Source organism: Macaca nemestrina, chromosome 1, assembly GCF_043159975.1.
Source record: "Macaca nemestrina isolate mMacNem1 chromosome 1, mMacNem.hap1, whole genome shotgun sequence".
NCBI lineage: Eukaryota > Metazoa > Chordata > Mammalia > Primates > Cercopithecidae > Macaca > Macaca nemestrina.
This window is the reverse complement of record NC_092125.1, coordinates 139,781,658-139,804,377: the sequence shown is the minus strand read 5'-3', so window position 1 is coordinate 139,804,377 and position 22,720 is coordinate 139,781,658. Positions and strand designations below refer to the sequence as shown.

General features: G+C 38.4%; 1 protein-coding gene across 7 annotated transcripts in view; it reads left to right on the top strand.

Moving 5' to 3' along the window:
• The window catches only part of LOC105485406 (formin binding protein 1 like), a 123,949-nt gene that overhangs the window by 40,648 nt on the left and 60,581 nt on the right, over window positions 1-22,720 (top strand). For all 7 annotated transcript variants that reach the window (XR_011612221.1, XR_011612176.1, XM_071077388.1 and 4 more), the window contains exon 2: window positions 10,718-10,833. Coding sequence is in view for 5 of the 7 variants with exons in the window: in XM_071077388.1 (XP_070933489.1) it covers window positions 10,718-10,833 (116 nt within the window). In the remaining 2 variants the exon portion in view is untranslated. The remainder of the gene's footprint in view (window positions 1-10,717; window positions 10,834-22,720) is intronic.

The window sequence follows — 22,720 nt, the reverse complement described above, 5'->3', positions numbered from 1 at the left end:
CACCCGGTATACCCAAATACTAACCAGGCCTGACCCTGAGTAGCTTCCAGGATCAGACAAGATCAGATGTGTTCAAGGATGGTGGGTCTGTGGACCTTGAACTAGTTTTTAATCAACATGGAAACTCCAGTGATCTATTTAAAAACTTGTATTGGGTCATGCCAAGTTTATTGGAGGTTATACGCTCCAATGTATTTCCAACTCAGGGTTAAAGCCAAGGTCCTTATGGTGGAAGATAGGGCATATAAACTGGCATTCTGGCGCTCACACACTCCACTTCAGTATCTGCTACTCTCCCCTCTTGCTCACTCAGCTGTGGCTTGCTTATTCAGCTTTTTGCTCTTCCTGGAATACATCAAACATATGTAGGCCCAGGGTTTTAACCGTTTTAACAACTGAACTTGCAACTGCACTAGTTCTGCAGGTAAGCTGAAGTATTAGGGGCGTGGACAGTTTATCCAAAGTAATAATCAGGAAGGCCTAATAAAAACATGTAGGTATTGTGGTAAAAAATAGAGTTGGTGAGCAAGGAGTTACCTTCTATTTCTCTTGTAGCAAAGTAGGAGGCAAGGTTATTGGCTAAGAGTGAGATGGATAGGAGATGGTATAAATTTAAAGTAAAAGAATAAGGTATGAGATAGTTGGCTAGGATAATGAAGTAGTGAATGGATTTGAGCTAAGTAGTATTAAAGTCCTGTAGGTAATAGACATGAATTTCAAAGTATAACTAGCCAGCGTTGTTCTTTCTTTCCTTTTTTCCAATTTTCTTCAGCAGCGTGAGGAAGAGTTAGTAAAACTCTAACCATAAATCAGGGTTGAAATTTGGCAAAGCTAGAGAGGGGCAAGGACAGTGAGTATATTTGGAAGGAGTGATTATAATGACTTAGGGAATCCAAGCTGTATAAAGATGGAAATGGCGACAGGAGGGGGTGAAGGATAATAATAATGATGTGTTGGGATCAATGGATTGTGGTCTCTGTGGGGCCAAAAAATTGTTGGACTTGGGGTGTTTCAGGGAGTGACTTGACAGGGCTAGCTGCCTGAGAAAGACATTCTTGAAATTTATTGCAGGGAAGTGGAGTGGGAGAGACAAGATTGACATTCTTTCTACTTTATAAGGCAGTTATTGCTAATGACAATGGAGATGACCATGGGAATGACTTACTAAGGTGGAGTGGAAGTGAAAGTCACAGAAAAGTAAAAAAGAAAAATTGCAGTAGGGTATTGGAAAGATCATTTGGGTAGATTTTGAAGTCACTAAAAGCTTAATTTAAGTTTTAAGAAAAAATTTAAATGAAAAGATTTGGGGGAATTTCCCAAATATGCAAGTTTTCACCTGTCTTTAAAAAAACAACACCATGAGAAACCAAAAATAATTAAATTGATTTTTTTTTTAAAAATTCTGCAATATTTCTCAATTTTCTTTGAGGATAGACATGGTTGATCCTGAATGGAAATTGGTGTTTTAGCTCTATGAGACAGAAACAAAAAGTTTCTGCAGTCCGTAAGAGTTAAAGAGGGAGAAAAGTCAGTTGTGTTAGATCTTTAAAAACATTTTTGGTGGTAGTTTGGTATTCAGAAGTGCTGGAGGAACTTTGGCAGAAAGTCAGAGCCATAGAGCAAGTCCAAACTAGGACAGCAAAGTCATTATTCTGCTTTTTAGTGAGGAAAGTATTTTTAAGATGATGGTGACCCTTGGTTTTTTACCAAAAAGTACTTTATTTGGACTTCATTTGGATGCAAGGCTGTATCAAAGTAATTAGGAAAACAAGGATTGAATATTAAGTAGTGACTTCTAAAAAATAACATTTTGTGATATATAAAATAGTTCTTTTAAATTACATTTAAGACATACAGATAAAAGCAAGAAGATTGAGTAAACATAATATTTATTGCCTCACATTACTATGCAGTAGAACCTTGTATAATTTGAGTTATGCTACATAATGTGGACATTTATGCTTGTGCTGATGCCAGCTTTAATTTAGGGTATTTTCCTGTGTTTCCAAGTAAATACAGTAAAATAACTTTAAGTATCTTACAAAATTAAAGAATGCCCAAAGGAAACAGAAAATGAGCTTTCTTGAGTTTAAATATAAGATGATAAGATTTAGATTAGAACTCACTACTGATACAGAGATTAATTTCACACAGGCTATGGTAAGAATGAATGTGTTGGAAAAGGAAGTGAGAGGATAATGAAGACAAGGAAATGAGGAAGTTGGACTCTGTGTAAGTCCAACTAGCTGAAATTACTAACTAGTAATTTATTCCAGATTCTATCTGAAATAAATCCATAGGAATAAGAGCAATACTAAAGGTAGAGAGAATAGCTCGGAGGTGTTGCCTCTTTGATGACTTAATATTCTTCTTTATTTCTAACTTACAGATGATTTCAGAATACTGCTCACCTTCACTTCTTTAGTTTTTCATGATCTTTTCCCTTGACCTTTTCCATAGTCCCAAAGTATTTGCTCATGCGGAGTGGGAAGATGTATGATCTCAGGCTTTGAAACTACAGAGGTTGGAAGATGTTACTTTTGATAATCTAAGACTTCATGACTTTGATTCTTACATTTTATCATTTACTTATTTATTTTTAAGAGATTGGGTCTTGTACTGTCACCCAGGCTGGAGTGCAATGTGTGATCATGGCTCACTGTAGCCTCAACCTCCCAGGCTCAAGCAATCCTCCCACCTCAGCTTCCAGAGTAGCTGGGATTACAGGCATGGGCCATGATGCCAGGCTAATTTTTTTTAAAATTATTTTTTGTAGAGATGGTCTTGCTGTGTTACCCAGGCTGATCTTCAACTCCTGGACTCAAGCAATCCTCCCACCTTGGTCTCCCAAGTGTTAGGATTACAGGCGTGAGCCACCATGCCTGGCTGATTCTTATATTTTAATTTAAAAACTTTCTACTTTATATTGTGGTGATTAAAACCATTCCTTGCTTTCCAGCCTTCTTCTCTCATGTTTCTGGAGTTGTTTGATCACTAATAGTGTGACTACTAAAGAAAGGCTGGATGACTTTTTTTTTCCCCACCCCAAAGAGACAGGGTCTTGCTCTGTTACCCAGGAGTGTTGTGGCACGATCACAGCTCTCTGTAACTTTGAACTTCCAGGCTCAAGCTGTCCTCCCATCCTCAGCCTTCCCAGTAGCTGGGACTACAGGTATGTGCCACCACAACCTAGTGTAAAAAAATTGTTTGTTATTCTCCCACCTGGGCCTCCTAAAGTGTCGGAATGATAGGCATGAGCTACGGCCAGGTCATGGTTGTTACAAAGAAGATAATTTGTTTCACTTGTAGCTAAACTTGTATTGTATTTTACCTTTATGGTACCTTTTAAAGCTGATTGGGCCGGGCGCGGTGGCTCAAGCCTGTAATCCCAGCACTTTGGGAGGCCGAGATGGGCGGATCATGAGGTCAGGAGATCGAGACCATCCTGGCTAACACGGTGAAACCCCGTCTCTACTAAAAAAATACAAAAAACTAGTCGGGTGAGGTGGCAGGTGCCTGTAGTCCCAGCTACTCGGGAGGCCGAGGCAGGAGAATGGCATGAACCCGGGAGGCGGAGCTTGAAGTGAGCTGAGATCTGGCCACTGCAGTCCAGCCTCGGTGACAGAGCGAGACTCCGTCTCAAAAAAAAAAAAAAAAAAAAAGCTGATTGCTGTTTTTTGAAGTTGGCTTTTATTTATTTTAAAAGTATAGTACAACCTTAATGAAATATACTTAACACAATTATAGGCTTCTGTTATGTTTTCTACTTGTACAGTTCTATTTTGAATTTTAAATCAACATTAACAATTAAACATTGTATCCATATATCCAGTTTTTGTCAGTTACAAAATAAATTTAAAACTTTAAAAAGTGGTATCTAAATAAATTTTATAATTTGTAACTTAACCATCATTAACTGAAAAATGAAATTTGACCAAACTTTCTCAATATTCTGATTAGCTGAGCTTTTACACATTTGTTATGGTGACCAACTCGAAAAATACCTTTTGGAGAGAGCTAATACATAGATATAGTCCAAGGTTTTATCCAGTGGAATCACAGCATGTATGATTTTGAGTATTGGAGAAAATAAGAATGACATTTAGTTTTTAAAAACAGTCTGACACAGGTCTTAGATATCTATTTTTTAGATGAAGTAATTTTTGAGAATCCTGAAAGAGCTTGAAAAGTGATAAACAGAAAATGAATTCTTTATGGGAACCACTGGTGGAAGAGATAACAACAAGAAGAAAAAAGCCAGTAAAATCATTTTGGTAGGGTAGGAAGGACTTGATAAAAATTAGATAAAGGATAATGCATTATTTAAAACCTGGGTCTTCAAAGAAGAGCACACAAGATGATCCACTGACATAAGGAGAAAAGAACTTAGAACTTCTGTTTATATGTTATCTAAAAAATAAGAAATGGGATACTTTACTAGTATTCAAAATGTGAGTTGATCCTGGTGTCTTGTCTTGGATTTTAAAAGTTTCCTGTAAAGAAACCGTGGATTGGACTGGGTGTGGTGGCTCACGCCTATAGTCCCAGTGCCTTGGGAGGCCCAGGTGGGAGAATTGCTTGAGGCCGGGAGTTTGAGACCAGACTGAGCAACAAAGCAAGACCCCTTCTTTACAAAATATTTTTAAAAATTAGCTTAAGCCCAGGAGTTCGATGCTGCGGTGAGCTATGATGGTGCCACTACATTCCTGGGTGAAAGAGCCAGACCCCATCTCTTAAAAACCTAAAAAATAAAATATAAAAAAGAAACCATGGATTAAATATAATATTTTAATGTGAATATAGGCAAACGATAAGAATGACCAGGCTGATGCTTCTTAATGTGTTTGAGAAAAAAACATAATGTTTATTAAGAAAGAAAGATATAATGTCTATATAATCATATGGACTAGAGGTAACCTTCCCCCTCTTAAGAAATTATTGAGAAGGTTATTTGAAATGGCACTTTGGGAGGCCAAGGCAGGAGGATCACTTGAACTCAGGGGTTTGAGATTAGCCTGGGCAACATGGCAAAACCCTGTCTCTACTAAAAATACAAAAATTAGCTGGCCATGGTGATACGCGCCTATAGTCCCAGCTACTTGAGAAGCTGAGCTGGAAGGATCACTTAAGCTCAGGAGGTCAAGTCTGCAGTGAGCCATGGGCATGTCTGTAGTCCTAGTTACTTGGGAGGCTGAGGCTGGAAGATGACTTAAGCCCAGGATTTTGACGCTGCAATGAGCTATGATGGTGAATGCATGGGTGAACCACAGGAAATTTATTTTTGGTGGAGGGGTGAAGATTTTTTTTACTGTGTAAAATATGCAATGTAAAATTTACCATCTTAACCATTTTTAAATGTACAGTTTAGTGGCATTAAGTGCATTGATACTGTTTTACAACCATCACCACCATAAATTTCCAGAATTATCTTCATCTTGCAACTCTACACTCATTAAATAACTCCCCATTCTTTCCTACCCCATTCCCTGTCAACTACCATTCTACTTCCTTCTCTCTGATTTTGACTATTCTAAGTACCTCATGTAGGTGGAATCATACAGTATTTGTCCTTTTTTGTCTTATTTTACTTAGCATGATGTCCTCAATATTTATCCATGTTTTGTAGCATGTGCCAGAATTTCCTTCCGTTTTAAGGCTGAATAATATTAATTGTATTTATATACCACATTTTCTTTATTCACTTATCTGTTGATGGACAAGTGGGTTGCTTCCATAATGCTGCTATGATATGAATATGTGTTACTGGAAAGTGTCTTGAAATTTTGAACTTAGTGGTGAAAGACAGTACACTATTAGAAATATTCTTGCTAAAAGGAAAAATTGTTCCTTCTGACACCAAACGTGAGTTTTTTCCACTTGAACAACCAGTTCTTCAACTCTCTGGACACTAACTAGATGTCTTATAGTTCAGTTTTGTCACTATATGTCTGGAGTTGGTACAGACCTTACAGTTGAAGGGTTCAGTTCCATAGTACTGCCTGGACTTCAAGCATCAATTGCAGGTCCTGGACTTCTGGGTACTTGACTGACTTGGCTACAAATCAGGGGTTCCTGTGACCCCCTCCTCCGGTTTGATAATTTGCTGTAATGGCTTACAGAACTCAGGGAAACACTTTATTTACTATTACTGGTTTATTACAAAGGATATTATAAAGGACACAGATGAACAGCTAGATGAAGAGGTACCTAGGGTAAGCTTTGGAAAGACCCAAGATGCATGACGTTTTGTTCCTGTGGAGTTGAGATGCACTGCAAGTGGATGTGTTCACCTACCCAGAAGGTTTCCAAACCCATGGTTTAGGATTTTTGTGGAGGCTCCATTACATAGGTGTGATTGATTAAATCGTTAGTTATTGTTGATTGAATTCAATCTCCATCCCTTCTCCTTTCCCAGGAGACTTGAGGGTAGGGAGAGCTTAAAGTTTCAACCCTCAAATCACTTGGTTGGTTCCTCTAGCAACCAGCCGTTGTCCTTCAAAGTCACCGCATTAGCATAAATTTAGGTATGATTGAAAGGGGGTTATTATGAATAACAAAAGATGCTCCTCTTACTCCACGACTCATGGAGTTCCAAGCGTTTTAGAAGCTCTGTTTCAGGAATCAGCGGTGGAGACAAAATGTCTGCATTTCTTACTACGTAGCTGTATTAGTCTGTTCGCACGCTGCTAATAAAGACATCCGAGACTGGGTAATTTATAAAAGAAAGAGGTTTAATTGACTCACAGTTCCACATGGGTGGGGAGGCCACACAGTCATGGTGGAAGGCGAATGAGGAGCAAAGTCACATCTTACTTGGCAGCAGGCAAGAGAGCATTTGCAAGGGAACTCCCCTTTATAAAACCATCAGATCTGGTGAGACTTATTCACTGTCATGAGAACAGCAAGGGAAAAACCTGCCCCCATGATTCAATTACTTCCCATAAGGTCCATCCCATGACATGTGGGGATTATTATAATTTGAGATGAGATTTGGGTGGGGACACAGCCAAATGGTATCAAATCATTAGCACTAGCTCTTCCTTTTGTGGTGAGAATAGTGATATTATATGTGTAAAATATGGCAGCAAAATAAATTATCTCAGCAAATACTCTTAGGCCATATGGAAAAATGGAAGTAGTTTTTAGAAAAGATTTCACACAGAAAGTTTGTTGTACAGTTTCATTAAAGTACAGATGTTTCCAACATTTCTCACCTTATAATGTCTAGATTGTTTCAATAATGAATAATGTTTCAATAAAGCAGTTATGTTTAAAACTACCTTTTTGTGACCCACTGATGGAAAGATGTATTGAAAAAGATTTATTCTTAACAGTAAATGTATTAACCACTGATAAAGTAGTGTGTTGGCTGGAGGTTTAAAAAGGAAATTGGAATAAGGTTGGAATTTATTCACTTCATTTGTAGGTAAGCAAAGAAAACTAAAGCAGGAAGTTCACAAAATATTAAGTTATATTTTTGTTATGATTAGTTTTATAAAAATAATACCTTTAAGACTACAGTGTTTCCAGATGAAACAGGGAGAGACAATTGAAAAATCTTTGTTTAATACAGGTTTGCTATCTCCTGGCTGTTTCAAATTTGTTGACATTTTTCTTTAACTAGTATGCTACCAGGTATTTTTGAGAAAATTTAATCTGTGCCTTCAAGATAAAAGAGAAGTTTTAATGGTGACTGAATAGCTGCTTTTCCAAAGAAATTTGAGCTATATAGAAAGCATTTTGATGATGAATATTTGGAAATGTATTCATTATATAATTTTGTTGCTGAAAATGATCTGTGTCACCTACAAATATTATTTTGTCTGTACACTTAAAATTCTTAGAAACATAAATTTTTTACTTGTTGTAAAGTCAGTGTTTTAGTCAGGATTCTCCAGAGACAGATAATCAACAGGATATATACACATATAGAGAGAAATTTCTTTTAAGAAATTGACTCATGTGATTGTGGAAGCTTGGGATCTGCAGGGTAGGCCCAGGGAACAGTTGTAGTTTCAGACCAAAGTCAGTATTCTGGCAGAATTCTTTCTTGCTGGGGGAAGGTCAGTCTGTTCAGTGAAAGACTTCAACTGATTAGATGAGGCTCACTCACCCATTTTGGAGCATAATCTGCTTTATTTAAAATTCACCTATTTAAATATTAATTTTTTCCTTCCCTCTTGCCTTCTCCCCCTCCCCACTCCCCTCTTCTTTCTTTTTCCTTCCTTTCCTGTGGACAGGATCTCACTGTCACCCAGGCTGGAGTGTAGTGACACAGTTACAGCTCACTGTAACTTGAATTCCTGGACTCAAGGGATCCTCCCACCTCCGCCTTTCACCTGGCTAATTTTATTTATTTATTTATTATTAATATTTATTTTTGCGACAGGGTCTTGCTCTCTTACCCTGGCTGAAGTGCAGTCATGACTTTCTGGGCTCAAACAATTCTTCTACTTCAGTCTCCCAGGTAGCTGGAATTACAAGCATGTACTAACATGCCTGGCTAATTGTTAGAGATTGGGTCTTAACATGTTGCTAAGGCTGGTCTTGAACTCCTGAGCTCAAGAGATTCTCTTGCTTCAGCCTTCCAAAGTTCTGGGATTACATATGTGAGCCACCTAGCCTTTTTTATGTTTTGTAGAGACAGGGTCTTGCTGTGTTGCCCAGGCTGATCTTGAACTCCTGGCCTTGAGTGAGTCTCCCATCCAGGCCTTCTCAAGTGCTGGGATTATAGGCATGAGCCACTGTACCTGGCCTAAATGTTAATTTCATCTAAAAAACACCTTCACAGAAACATCCAGAATAATGTTTAACCAAGTAAATATCTGGACACAGTTGCACAGCCTAGATGACACATAAAGTTAGTAATCACAATTAGTTTCAGTGGGGTTTGAACTTTTTTTTTGAGACAGAGTCTTGCTCTGTCACCCAGGCTGGAGTGCAGTGGTGCGCTCTCAGCTCACTGCAAGCTCCGCCTCCCGGGTTCACGCCATTCTCCTGCCTCAGCCTCCTGAGTAACTGGGACCACAAGTGTGCGCCACCACGCCTGGCCAATTTTTGTGTTTTTAATGGAGACAGGGTTTCACCATGTTGACCAGGCTGGCCTCGAACGCCGGACCTCAAGTGATCCGCCCACCTCGGCCTCCCAAAGTGCTGGGATTACAGGCTTGAGCCACCGCGCCTGGCCATAATATTTTAAAAGTCATTGCTCAAAGGCATTTGTTTGTCAAGTATGTTTTAAAAAAAAAAAAAAAAGCTGTTTAAAAATAATGTTCGTTTCATTTTCATCTCTTTTTAAAATTTCTATTGTGGATTTCATAACTACATAATTCAATAGTATATCATTTAATATATAAATAACTACATATAGTTTTTGTTCAGGTTTTTTACTGATGGGGTTTGGAATTTAAAATTTGGAGACTTAATCTAGAGGATAAAGAAGCGTAATATAAAATTTGGTGAAGAAGATTGTGGGAAGAGAAGCCTTTGAAGCAATTTAGAAAAATAAAGGAAGATTGTTTCAGCTTTGAAGTGTTTTTTTTTTTTTTTTGGAATTGTTTTTCATTGAGTATATTTCAGTTTCAGTTTGATGAGAATTCTAATTTACAGTAGTTAATATTATGCAGATTGAGTTTACTGAGCAATGCATTTTCTTGCTGTATTCAAATATATTTTGAAAACCAGATGATAATCAGAAAGCTTGGAAGAATAGTATTAGAGTGGCAACTTGCTTTTAGAATTTCTTTTTGATGGTTTAAGGTAGAGAAAGAGATAAAAGTCAAAAGGAGATAATTTGTAAATAATGTGACTAAACCACAAGTGATTTTAAAACAAGCTGTAAATATGGAAAGGGATGATACTTGAATATTTTTTCAGCACTGCAGACTTGATATATGAGAGGAAGACAGCACCAAGTTATTAGTCAGTTTGGAGCTTGTTAAAGCAAGGGAAATGGTGGTTTCTCTGGCAGGAGGTGGCATCTGTGAGGACTGAAAGAGCCTTGTAGGACAGTGATACTCTATTATATGTCATTATCATATTTCCTGCATTGCAGAACATGTTTAATAACATCACCACAATCCTGTTAAGTGGGTGATGGGATTTCCATTTTAAGATGGGAAAACATTCAAGGAGCCTTGTTAGCTTGCGCAGTTTCAAACATCTCGGAAATGGCAGATCCCAGAATTTGAACTCAGGTATATTTGATTTTGTCCAGCTAAATAATTATTCGTTGAGTACCTGCTATGGTACCAAGCATGGTGCTTAGGCTGTGGGAGTTCAGAATTGAATAATGCATGATTCTGGCCCTCAATATAGTATAGCAAACGAATAAGATAGTAATTTTAGGGAGCCTTGGGGACATGGAGAAAGTCTGAGAGTTTAGAACCATTTTCTGGCGGACATAATGCCTGAACTGAATCTCAAAGGCCAGGGTAGGGGGGATTTGGGGAAGAGTTGACTGCAAAAAAGTGAATAGGAGAGGGTGTTGCAACTGGGAGAGCCATGTTTGCAAAGACATTCAGGCATAAAGTAGCAAGATTTATGCTTAGGGACCTGTTTCTAGGTCTTAACGGGCGAAGTGAGGGAACTAGTAGATGAGCCTGGGTTTTTCCTTTTATACCTCATTGCTTCTCCGTACAAATATCAGAAGCTGTTTAAAATATATGTGGATAAAATTTTAGACTTTTTAAAATGCATTTTTATCTTCCTTTTCTAGGATCAGTTTGACAGCTTAGACAAGCATACACAATGGGGAATTGACTTCTTGGAAAGATATGCCAAATTTGTTAAAGAGAGGATAGAAATTGAACAGAACTATGCGAAACAATTGAGGTAAGTTAATTTTTTTTCAGTTTTTAGAAATGAAATTACATGTTTAAACAGTTGGATATTAGAGGAGTGTGATATTCCAGAGGTTAAATTCTGTGTTTTTCATCAGAATTAGATTGAATTAGGTAACTGGTTTGTTTTAATGGTTAATTAAGTCATTGACCAGTACAGTACCACAAGGAATATTGACTAGCTGGATCACAAATAGCTGTCATTCCAGAAAGACACTTAAAAATCTGAAAACTGGGGAGCATAATGCCAGGAAAAAGAAATATCTGGGTGTTATTCTGTGTTTTATACTTTTATTCCTCTCTAACTTTTTGCTTTAGTCATCTTTTCAAAGTATTGAATATTTCTTCAGTTTCTCTTCTCTTCAGAGTTTGTAAGACTTGGAAATTGAGTGTGTGCTGAGCTGAGTTTGTTTCTGTCAGTATTCAGTTACATATTATGAATGAACATGATTCTAGAATATGTTTTGGAAGATAAAAGTTTTAAAGGGAAAATTTTAGTCTTAAAACTGATGGACTTTGTGACAAGTAGTTGCTGGAACTTATTCAGTAAAAATGGTGCTTGAAGTCTGAAGACTAGACACCAGTATAAGGTTTTAGCTGTAGGGTTTAGGATAAAAAAGTGACCTGAAGTGACCAAAAAAATGCAACCTAAACAGGCAGACATGACTACAAAGTCCAGGCGTATTTTGATTCAGGGGTCAAATAGTCTTCAGGCCCCATTTCTTGACTGTACTCCCTCTTGTTCTCTTCATTCTCAGGTTCCATTCATACCATCCTCTCTATTCCTTTAGCTCTAAGTTTTACATCTTCATACCCCCATATTCTGGAGAAGAATGATGGTCTTCTCTATTGTACCTTTGGGGAGAAAGGAAGGGAGGGAAAGAGGGAGTAGGGGAATGGAAGAAGGGAAAGGGGGATGAAAGTAAGGGGAAATGCAAGCCTGCACCAAGCTTCTTTTCTCCAGAAATACTAGCAGAGGGTCTCCTTTAGTCATACTGACTTTGGTTAGGTTATGTGCTTATCTTGAACAATTCACTAATATCGACTTACAGCTAATGATGGGGGGAGGATAGTTACTCAAAATTAATTTAAACTAGTGGTCCCAGAAGGAAGGGGGAGATACTTGAGTGCCTCATATATCCACTATAATAGTGCATGTAGTCGGGCGGAGCAAGATAGCTGAATAGGAACAGCTCCAGTCTCCAGCTCCCAGTGCCAGCGACACAGAAGACAGGTGATTTCTGCATTTCAACTGAGGTACTGGGTTCATCTCACTGGGGAGTGCCGGACAATCGGTGCTGGTCAGCTGTTGCAGCCCGATCAGCGTGAGCTGAAGCAGGGCGAGGCATCGCCTCACCTGGGAAGCACAAGGGGGAAGGGAATCCCTTTTCCTAGCCAGGGGAACTGAGACACACAACACCTGGAAAATCGGGTAACTCCCACCCGAATACTGCGCTTTAAGCAAACAGGCACACCAGGAGATTATATCCCACACCTGGTCGGGAGGGTCCCACGCCCACGGAGCCTTCCTCATTGCTAGCACAGCAGTCTGCGATCTAACCGCAAGGCAGCAGCGAGGCTAGGGGAGGGGCGCCCGCCATTGCTGAGGCTTAAGTAGGTAAACAAAGCCCTGGGAAGATCGAACTGGGTGGAGCTCACAGCAGTTAAGGAGGCCTGCCAGTCTCTGTAGACTCCACCTCTGGGGACAGGGCACAGCTCAACAACAACAACAACAACAACAACAACAACAACAAAAAAGCAGCAGAAACCCCTGCAGATGCAAGCGACTCTGACAGCTTTGAAGAGAGCAGTGGATCTCCCAACAGAGAGGTTGAGATCTGAGAATGGACAGACTGCCTGCTCAAGTGGGTCCCTGACCCCTGAGTAGCCTAACTGGGAGACATCCTCCACTAGGGGCAGACCGACACCCCACACCTCACACGGTGGAGTACACCCCTGAGAGGAAGCTTCCAAAGCAAGAATCAGACAGGTACACTCGCTGTTCAGAAATATTCTATCTTCTGCAGCCTCTGCTGCTGATACCCAGGCAAACAGGGTCTGGAGTGGACCTCAAGCAATCTCCAACAGACCTACAGCTGAGGGTCCTGACTGTTAGAAGGAAAACTATCAAACAGGAAGGACACCTACACCAAAACCCCATCAGTACATCACCATCATCAAAGACCAGAGGCAGATAAAACCACAAAGATGGGGAAAAAGCAGGGCAGAAAAGCTGGAAATTCAAAAAATAAGAGCACATCTCCCCCTCCAAAGGAACGCAGCTCATCACCAGCAACGGATCAAAGCTGGACGGAGAATGACTTTGATGAGATGAGAGTAGAAGGCTTCAGTTGATTAAACTTCTCAGAGCTAAAGGAGGAATTACGAACCCAGCACAAAGAAACTAAAAATCTTGAAAAAAGAGTGGAAGAATTGAAAACCAGAATAAGTAATGCAGAGAAGGCCATAAACGAACGGGCAGAGTGAAAACCATGACACGAGAAATACATGACAAATGCACAAGCTTCAGTAACCGACTCGATCAACTGGAAGAAAGAGTATCAGCGATTGAGGATCAGATGAATGAAATGAAGCGAGAAGAGAAATCCAAAGAAAAAAGAAGAAAAAGTAATGAACAAAGCCTGCAAGAAGCATGGGATTATGTAAAAAGACCAGATCTACGTCTGATTGGGGTGCCTGAAAGTGAGGGAGAAAATGGAACCAAGTTGGAAAACACTCTTCAGGATATCTTCCAGGAGAACTTCCCCAACCTAGTAAGGCAGGCCAACATTCAAATTCAGGAAATACAGAGAACGCCGCAAAGATACTCCTCGAGAAGAGCAACTCCAAGACACATAATTGTCAGATTCACCAAAGTTGAAATGAAGGAAAAAATCTTAAGGGCAGCCAGAGAGAAAGGTCGGGTTACCCACAAAGGGAAGCCCATCAGACTAACAGCAGATCTTTCGGCAGAAACTCTCCAAGCCAGAAGAGAGTGGGGGCCAATATTCAACATTCTTAAAGAAAAGAATTTTAAACCCAGAATTTCATATCCAGCCAAACTAAGTTTCATAAGTGAAGGAGAAATAAAATCCTTTACAGATAAGCAAATGCTTAGAGATTTTGTCACCACCAGGCCTGCCTTACAAGAGGCCCTGAAGGAAGCGCTAAACACGGAAAGGAACAACCGGTACCAGCCATTGCAAAAACATGCCAAAATGTAAAGACCATCGAAGCTAGGAAGAAACTGCATCAACTAACGAGCAAAATAACCAGTTAATATCATAACGGCAGAATCAAGTTCACACATAACAATATTAACCTTAAATGTAAATGGACTAAATGCTCCAATTAAAAGACACAGACTGGCAAACTGGATAAAAAGTCAAGCTCCATCAGTCTGCTGTATTCAGGAGACCCATCTCACATGCAGAGACACACATAGGCTCAAAATAAAGGGATGGAGGAAGATCTACCAAGCAAATGGAGAATTAAAAAAACCAGGGGTTGTAATACTAATCTCTGATAAAACAGACTTTAAACCATCAAAGATCAAAAGAGACAAAGAAGGCCATTACAAAATGGTAAATGGATCAATTCAACAGGAAGAGCTAACTATCCTAAATATATATGCACCCAATACAGGAGCACCCAGATTCATAAAGCAAGTCCTTAGAGACTTACAAAGAGACTTAGACTCCCATACAATAATAATGGGAGACTTCAACACCCCACTGTCAACATTAGACAGATCTACAAGACAGAAAGTTAAGAAGGATATCCAGGAATTGAACTCATCTCTGCAGCAAGCAGACCTAATAGACATCTATAGAACTCTCCACCCCAAATCAACAGAATATACATTCTTCTCAGCACCACATCGCACTTATTCCAAAATTGACCACATAATTGGAAGTAAAGGACTCCTCAGCAAATGTACAAGAATAGAAATTATAACAAACTGTCTTTCAGACCACAGTGCAATCAAACTAGAACTCAGGACTAAGAAACTCAATCAAAACTGCTCAACTACATGGAAACTGAACAACCTGCTCCTGAATGACTACTGGGTACACAACAAAATGAAGGCAGAAATAAAGATGTTCTTTGAAACCAATGAGAACAAAGATACAACATACCAGAATCTCTGGGACACATTTAAAGCAGTGTATAGAGGGAAATTTATAGCACTAAATGCCCACAAGAGAAAGCTGGAAAGATCTAAAATTGACACTCTAACATCATAATTAAAAGAAATAGAGAAGCAAGAGCAAACACATTCAAAAGCTAGCAGAAGGCAAGAAATAACTAAGATCAGAGCAGAAATGAAGGAGATAGAGACACAAAAAACTCTCCAAAAAATCAATGAATCCAGGAGATGGTTTTTTGAAAAGATCAACAAAATTGATAGACCACTAGCAAGACTAATAAAGAAGAAAAGAGAGAAGAATCAAATAGACGCAATAAAAAATGATGAAATATCACCACCCACCCCACAGAAATACGAACTACCATCAGAGAATACTATAAACACCTCTACGCGAATAAACTAGAAAATCTAGAAGAAATGGATAATTTCCTGGACACTTACACTCTCCCGAGACTAAACCAGGAAGAAGCTGAATCCCTGAATAGACCAATAGCAGGCTCTGAAATTGAGGCAATAATTAATAGCCTACCAACCAAAAAACGTCCAGGACCAGATGGGTTCACAGCTGAATTCTACCAGAGGTACAAGCAGGAGCTGGTACCATTCCTTCTGAAACTATTCCAATCAATAGAGGGAATCCTCCCTAACTCATTTTATGAGGTCAACATCATCCTGATACCAAAGCCTGGCAGAGACACAACAAAAAAAGAGAATTTTAGATCAATATCCCTGATGAACATCGATGCGGAAATCCTCAATAAAATACTGGCAAACTGGATCTAACAGCACATCAAAAAGCTTATCCACCATGATCACGTTGGCTGCATCCCTGGGATGCAAGGCTGGTTCAACATACGCAAATCAATAAACATAATCCAGCATATAAACAGAACCAAAGACAAAAACCACCTGATTATCTCAATACATGCAGAAAAGGCCTTTGACAAAATTCAACAGCCCTTCATGCTAAAAACTCTCAATAAATTCGGTATTGATGGAACGTATCTCAAAATAATAAGAGCTATTTATGACAAACCCACAGCCAATATCATACTGAATGGGCAAAAACTGGAAAAATTTCCTTTGAAAACTGGCACAAGACAGGGATATGCCCTCTCTCACCACTCCTTTTCAACATAGTGTTGGAAGTTCTGGCTAGGGCAGTCAGGCAAGAGAAAGAAATCAAGGGTATTCAGTTAGGAAAAGAAGAAGTCAAATTGTCCCTGTTTGCAGATGACATGATTATATATTTAGAAAACCCCATGGTCTCAGCCCAAAATCTCCTTAAGCTGATAAGCAACTTCAGCAAAGTCTCAGGATACAAAATCAATGTGCAAAAATCACAAGCATTCTTATACATCAGTAACAGACAAACAGAGAGCCAAATCATGAATGAACTTCCATTCACAATTGCTTCAAAGAGAATAAAATACCTAGGAATCCAACTGACAAGGGATGTAAAGGACCTCTTCAAGGAGAACTACAAACCACTGCTCAGTGAAATGAAAGAGGACATAAACAAATGGAAGAACATACCATGCTCATGGATAGGAAGAATCAATATCGTGAAAATGGCCATACTGCCCAAAGTAATTTATAGATTCAATGCCATCCCCATCAAGCTACCAATGAGTTTCTTCACAGAACTGGAAAAAACTGCTTTAAAGTTCATATGGAACCAAAAAAGAGCCCGCATCTCCAAGACAGTCCTAAGTCAAAAGAACAAAGCTGGAGGCATCACGCTACCTGACTTCAAACTATACTACAAGGCTACAGTAACCAAAACAGCATGGTACTGGTACCAAAACAGACATATAGACCAATGGAACAGAACAGAGTCCTCAGAAATAATACCACACATCTATAGCCATCTGATCTTTGATAAACCTGAGAAAAACAAGAAATGGGGAAAGGATTCCCTATTTAATAAATGGTGCTGGGAAAATTGGCAAGTCATAAGTAGAAAGCTGAAACTGGATCCTTTCCTTACTCCTTATACGAAAATTAATTCAAGATGGATTAGAGACTTAAATGTTAGACCTAATACCATAAAAACCCTAGAAGAAAACCTAGGTAATACCATTCAGGACATAGGCATGGGCAAGGACTTCATGTCTAAAACACCAAAAGCAACGGCAGCAAAAGCCAAAATTGACAAATGGGATCTAATTAAACTAAAGAGCTTCTGCACAGCAAAGGAAACTACCGTCAGAGTGAACAGGCAACCTACAGAATGGGAGAAAATTTTTGCAATCTACTCATCAGACAAAGGGCTAATATCCAGAACCTACAAAGAACTCAAACAAATTTACAAGGAAAAAACAAACAACCCCATCAAAAAGTGGGCAAAGGATATGAACAGACATTTCTCAAAAGACGACATTCATACAGCCAACAGACACATGAAAAAATGCTTATCATCACTGGCCATCAGAGAAATGCAAATCAAAACCACAATGAGATACCATCTCACACCAGTTAGAATGGCAATCATTAAAAAGTCAGGAAACAACAAGTGCTAGAGAGGATGTGGAGAAATAGGAACACTTTTACACTGTTGGTGGGATTGTAAACTAGTTCAACCATTATGGAGAACAGTATGGTGATTCCTCAAGGATCTAGAACTAGAAGTACCATATGGCCCAGCCATCCCATTACTGGGTATATACCCAAAGGATTATAAATCATGCTGCTATAAAGACACATGCACACGTATGTTTATTGCAGCACTATTCACAATAGCAAAGACTTGGAATCAACCCAAATGTCCATCAGTGACTGACTGGATTAAGAAAATGTGGCACATATACACCATGGAATACTATGCAGCCATAAAAAAGGATGAGTTTGTGTCCTTTGTAGGGACATGGATGCAGCTGGAAACCATCATTCTCAGCAAACTATCGCAAGAACAGAAAACCAAACACTGCGTGTTCTCACTCATAGGTGGGAACTGAACAATGAGATCACTTGGACTTGGGAAGGGGAACATCACACATCGGGGCCTATCACGGGGAGGGGTGAGGGGGGAGGGATTGCATTGGGAGTTATACCTGATGTAAATGATGAGTTGATGGGTGCTGACGAGTTGGTGGGTGCAGCACACCAACATGGCACAAGTATACATATGTAACAAACCTGCACGTTATGCACATGTACCCTAGAACTTAAAGTATAATAATAAAAAAAAAAAAATAGTGCATGTAACCAACTGACTGGATGCAGGGATGGAATAGACTAGAGTCACAAATAGCTTGCTTATAATATTTTTATAATGATAAACACTTATGATATTTACTGAATAATGACATTATGCTAATTTCCTATTCCATCGTCTTCCTGTTTTTTAAACAAGGTATTTTCCACATGAGAATATAAACAGGGAGCCTATTAGTATATTAATAATCACAGTGATGATGTTTCATCTGTCCAAAAGTTAATGATCTGGGAACCTTACTTCTCTAGAATCTAGAAGAGCTTGAAATGGCCTCTGAGAGATTAAAATAGCAGCTACCACATGTATTCTTGTGTGACAAATAAAAATTTTATTTAAATTTTAATTTGATCTCAATTTTAGCACATTAAATTCTCATATTTCTATTGGAAAATTCTCAGTTTTTCCAATAGAAATGAATGAGAAAAAATGCTCTAGGTAATACAGTGATGGCAGTGTGAAGGAACAAACAATAAAGGAAAAGGTTTAAAAATTACAAAAATAGATGAAATTTAATGCAGGAGTGCCCTAGTTCATTTTGTGTTGCCATAACAGAATGCCTGAGTCTGAGTAATTTATAAAGAAAAGAGGTTTATTTAACTAATGGTTGTACAGGTTGGTGAGTTGAAAGGCATGCCCCCAGCTCCTGGCGCAGGGTTTTGTTGGGTCAAAGGGGAAGTGTGGATGTATGAAGAGAGAAGGAATACCTGAAAGAGTACTGGCTTTTAAAAAACCCACTCTCAAAAAGTGATCCAGTCTTATTAGAATGAGAACACAGCTCACTGCCAAAAATGACACCAAACCACTATCCATGAGGGCGGATCCCTCATGATCCAAACACCTCCCATTAGGCACCGTCTCCTAACACCACCACTTTGGGGATCAGATTTCAACATGAGTTTTGGTTGGGGTCAAACAAACCATATCCAAACCATAGTGAAAAGTGAACCTACTTCTAATGCCCCAAGAGAATCACTGTATTATACAGAGTGAAAAAGTAAATACTGGTAAGAATGATCCTGGGCCCTCAAGAAAAGAATCAGATTATTTTAAAGAAGGCAGAGAATATAATAGTGTATCTCAAAATGTTTAAAAAGTCCAATCTGTCCTTTAATCTAGCATTTTCATTTCTAAACTTCCCTGCAGAAAAACACAAGTGTGCAAAGGTGTTTGCACAAAACTCTTCGTTGCAGGGGAAAAAAAAAAAGTTTCTGGTTGTAAAAGTGCCTGTCAGTAGAAGAAGGATGAAAAAGGCTGTGGTAGATTAAGTTTAAAAAAATCAGGTTTACCAACATTTTAAAACTTAAAAGCCTTATTCATCAGGTTGAATGATGAATGTACAGTAAGAACTGAATGTACAGTAACATCATTTTATTGCTTACTTGTGTTTGTACATACAGTATTGTATAAAATTTGTATGTATTCTGAAGAGGTCTAGAAGAATACACCCATATTATGTTACAATGATACCCTTGTGGAATGAGAGTAGGGAATGATAAGGGAAGGAACTTTTTATTTCATACACTTTTGAATTGTAGTCTTTTCAATGATTGTGTGTTACTTTTGTAATTTAAAACACTTGTTATTAAGAAGAGGATATGCTTCAAAAGAGATTTCTATCACAAATTATAAAATAAAAATTGATAACTTATAAGACAAAACTTCAGTAATCTGGAATATTTAACTGCCCAAGACTACTTAGACCTCAAAGCTTTTGAGATGGCCAGGGTTTCGCTAGTGTAACAGGACTCATCTAATCAAATGGCAGACTCGTTTGCCTTCTCTCTGTTCTGAGGCTGATAATAACCATTACAATTTTCACTTACTTGGAAGAAAAGGATTGAGCTCTGATTCATTGAAGCAAGGGTGGCTAGAACCCACAACTTCATGATATGAAAAGTAGAATTTTGTGTTGAGAAAGTAGGTTTTATTATGTACTGATGCTTTAGATAGGTGATTTGAAGGAATGAAGCACACTTAAGGAATTTGGCACATTTCCATTCTAAGGATAATTCTCAATAGCAGTGATTCTCAGCAAGGGTAGAATTATTGGAGTAGTGAGGTATGAGGAGTAACGAAGAGTTGAGAGAAGGCATGTTTAATTTGAAATGATCTACATTGAGATTTGCTGCTTTGGGTGACTACTTGATAAATGATTGGATTATCAGCTGCTGTTTATAGTATGTCTTTTATCCAAAGGGAAGAGGTTTGCCTTGTTTGTTTCCTCCTCTTTAATGGGAAAAATTCTTTTGGTTAACTCCCCATATTTTTGCTAGTGCAGAGGGTAATTTCTTTCATAGTGAGGCAGCACTTTTTTTTTTCTCCTAAATAATAACTATTAGTCCATTCTCACACTGCTAATAAAGACATACCTGAGACTGGGTAATTTATAAGGGAAAAAGATTTAATTGACTCACAGTTCAGCATGGCTGGGGAGGCCTCGGTAAACTTATAATCATAGTGGAGGGAGAAGAATAAGTGCCCAGTGAAGGGGGAATCCCATTATAAAACCATTAGATCTCGTGAGAACTAACTCACTGTTATGAGAACAGGATGGGGGAAACTGCTCCCGTGATTCAGTTATCTCCACGTGGTCCCTCCCATGACACATGGGGATTATGGGAACTGTAATTCAAGGTGAGATTTGGGTAAGGACACAGCCAAATCATATCAACTATATTCATGATGTTAAACAATTGCATTTTAAATATATTACAAGATTAAAATTTCTTAATCTTTGGCAATTCCAGATTGTTTTCTTCTTTTCTCCCTTTACTCTTCTGTTCTTGTGTTTTGATGGTGTTGGTTTAACTTTATTCTGGTGTTTGATACTGATTTTTGGTTTTGGTTTGAGGATGGGAATAAATAGAAAATCAAGCATCTAATGACATTTGGAGACATAGTTACATACAATTGAATCATGTCCATTTTGATTGATGGAAAATGGTCACTTCAGATCAATTGGTGGAGTGTATTTTGTTTGCAAAGATATATGCAACTGAAATCAATCATTCTTTTAATAAACTTACACTATTTTATTTGTATAACAGAGATTAAGATTTCTAAGTAAAAAAAGAAGCCCTATATATGTGATAAGTATGTATCATTTTAGTTTTTTCCTAGTAAAAGTAATTGTATTCAGTTCTATCATAGAGATAGTGCTGTATGAAATTATATTCCCCAGCCTCCACCCCAGAGCATACATAAATTTTTGGTTCAAATGTGGCAGTATGGTATAGTGGAAGAGAATTAGGCTGTAAGACAGGAAGCCATTATTTTGGCCAAAGCAGAAATCTCTGAATTTCTTTTGATCAGAGATTATATTATGTGCATTTCTATACCCCATACTAAGCCTACCTGGTACCTCTGGAACTGGGTGATTAAATATAAGTTGAATGAATAAGTAATGGCATAATCTGTGTTTCAGTTTAGTTTAGAAATTAGGATCTCTGACCATATGCCAAACCTTTGACTACATAGCAGCTTTCTATTAATACTGGAGTTTGGTGTCATGTACATCATTGTGATGTGGTCAAGTTGGTGTTATGTACATCATTGTGTCTACTAAGAGCAGTCCCAAATATTTCGGGTAGGCTTAGATACAGAGCAATCCAAATACAGCTAGTCTGTCAGAAGTGCCTTTTGCCTCCCGCCGTGAGTCGGAAGCCTCCCCAGCTTTGTGGAACTGTAATTCCAATTAAACCTCTTTTTCCTCCCGGTCTCGGGTATGTCTCTATCTCATTTTACTTTTCTCATACCTCTTTATCAGAATTTGGTTTCTATGTCACTCTATTTTGTCTGGCTGAAAGATTTTACATTCTCATCAACAATACCCAAAGCTTCCAGTTACTCCACATCCTTATTTTGCAAGTAGCCAGCCTAATTGGTGTGAGTTTGTTATCTCCCTGTGCTTCTGACTTACTTTTCCCTGATGACTAGTGATCTTTTCATATGCTTGTTGTCCATTTGTCTATCTTTGGAGAAATGTCTTTTCAAGTCAATTTTTAAAAATTGAGTTACTTGGTTTTTTTGTTTTAGAGTTTTAGGAGTTCTTTGTATATTCTGGATTTTAACCTCTTGCCAGATATATGATTTGCAAATTCTTTCTCCCATTCTCTAAGTAGCCTTTTCATTCTCTTGATTGTGCCCTTCTATGCATTGAAGTTTTAAATTTTGATGTAGTCAGTTTATCTATTTTTTTTTTTTTTGCCTGCTTTTGGTGTCATATCCAAGAAATCATTGCAAAATCGAATATCACAAAGATTTTCTCCTATGTTTTCTTCTCAGTTTCATAGTTTTAGGTCTTTGATGCATCTTGAGTTAATATTTGTATGTGTTATAAGGGTCCAGCTTCATTTTTTTTTTTTTTTTTTTTTTTTTTGAGACAGAGTCGCACTCTGTCTCCCAGCCTGGAGTGCAGTGGTGCGATCTTGGCTCACTGCAACCTCCGCCTCCTGGGTTCAAACTGTTTGAAACGTTTGTTCCTCGGAGCTGTAAAGAAATAGCACTTGAACA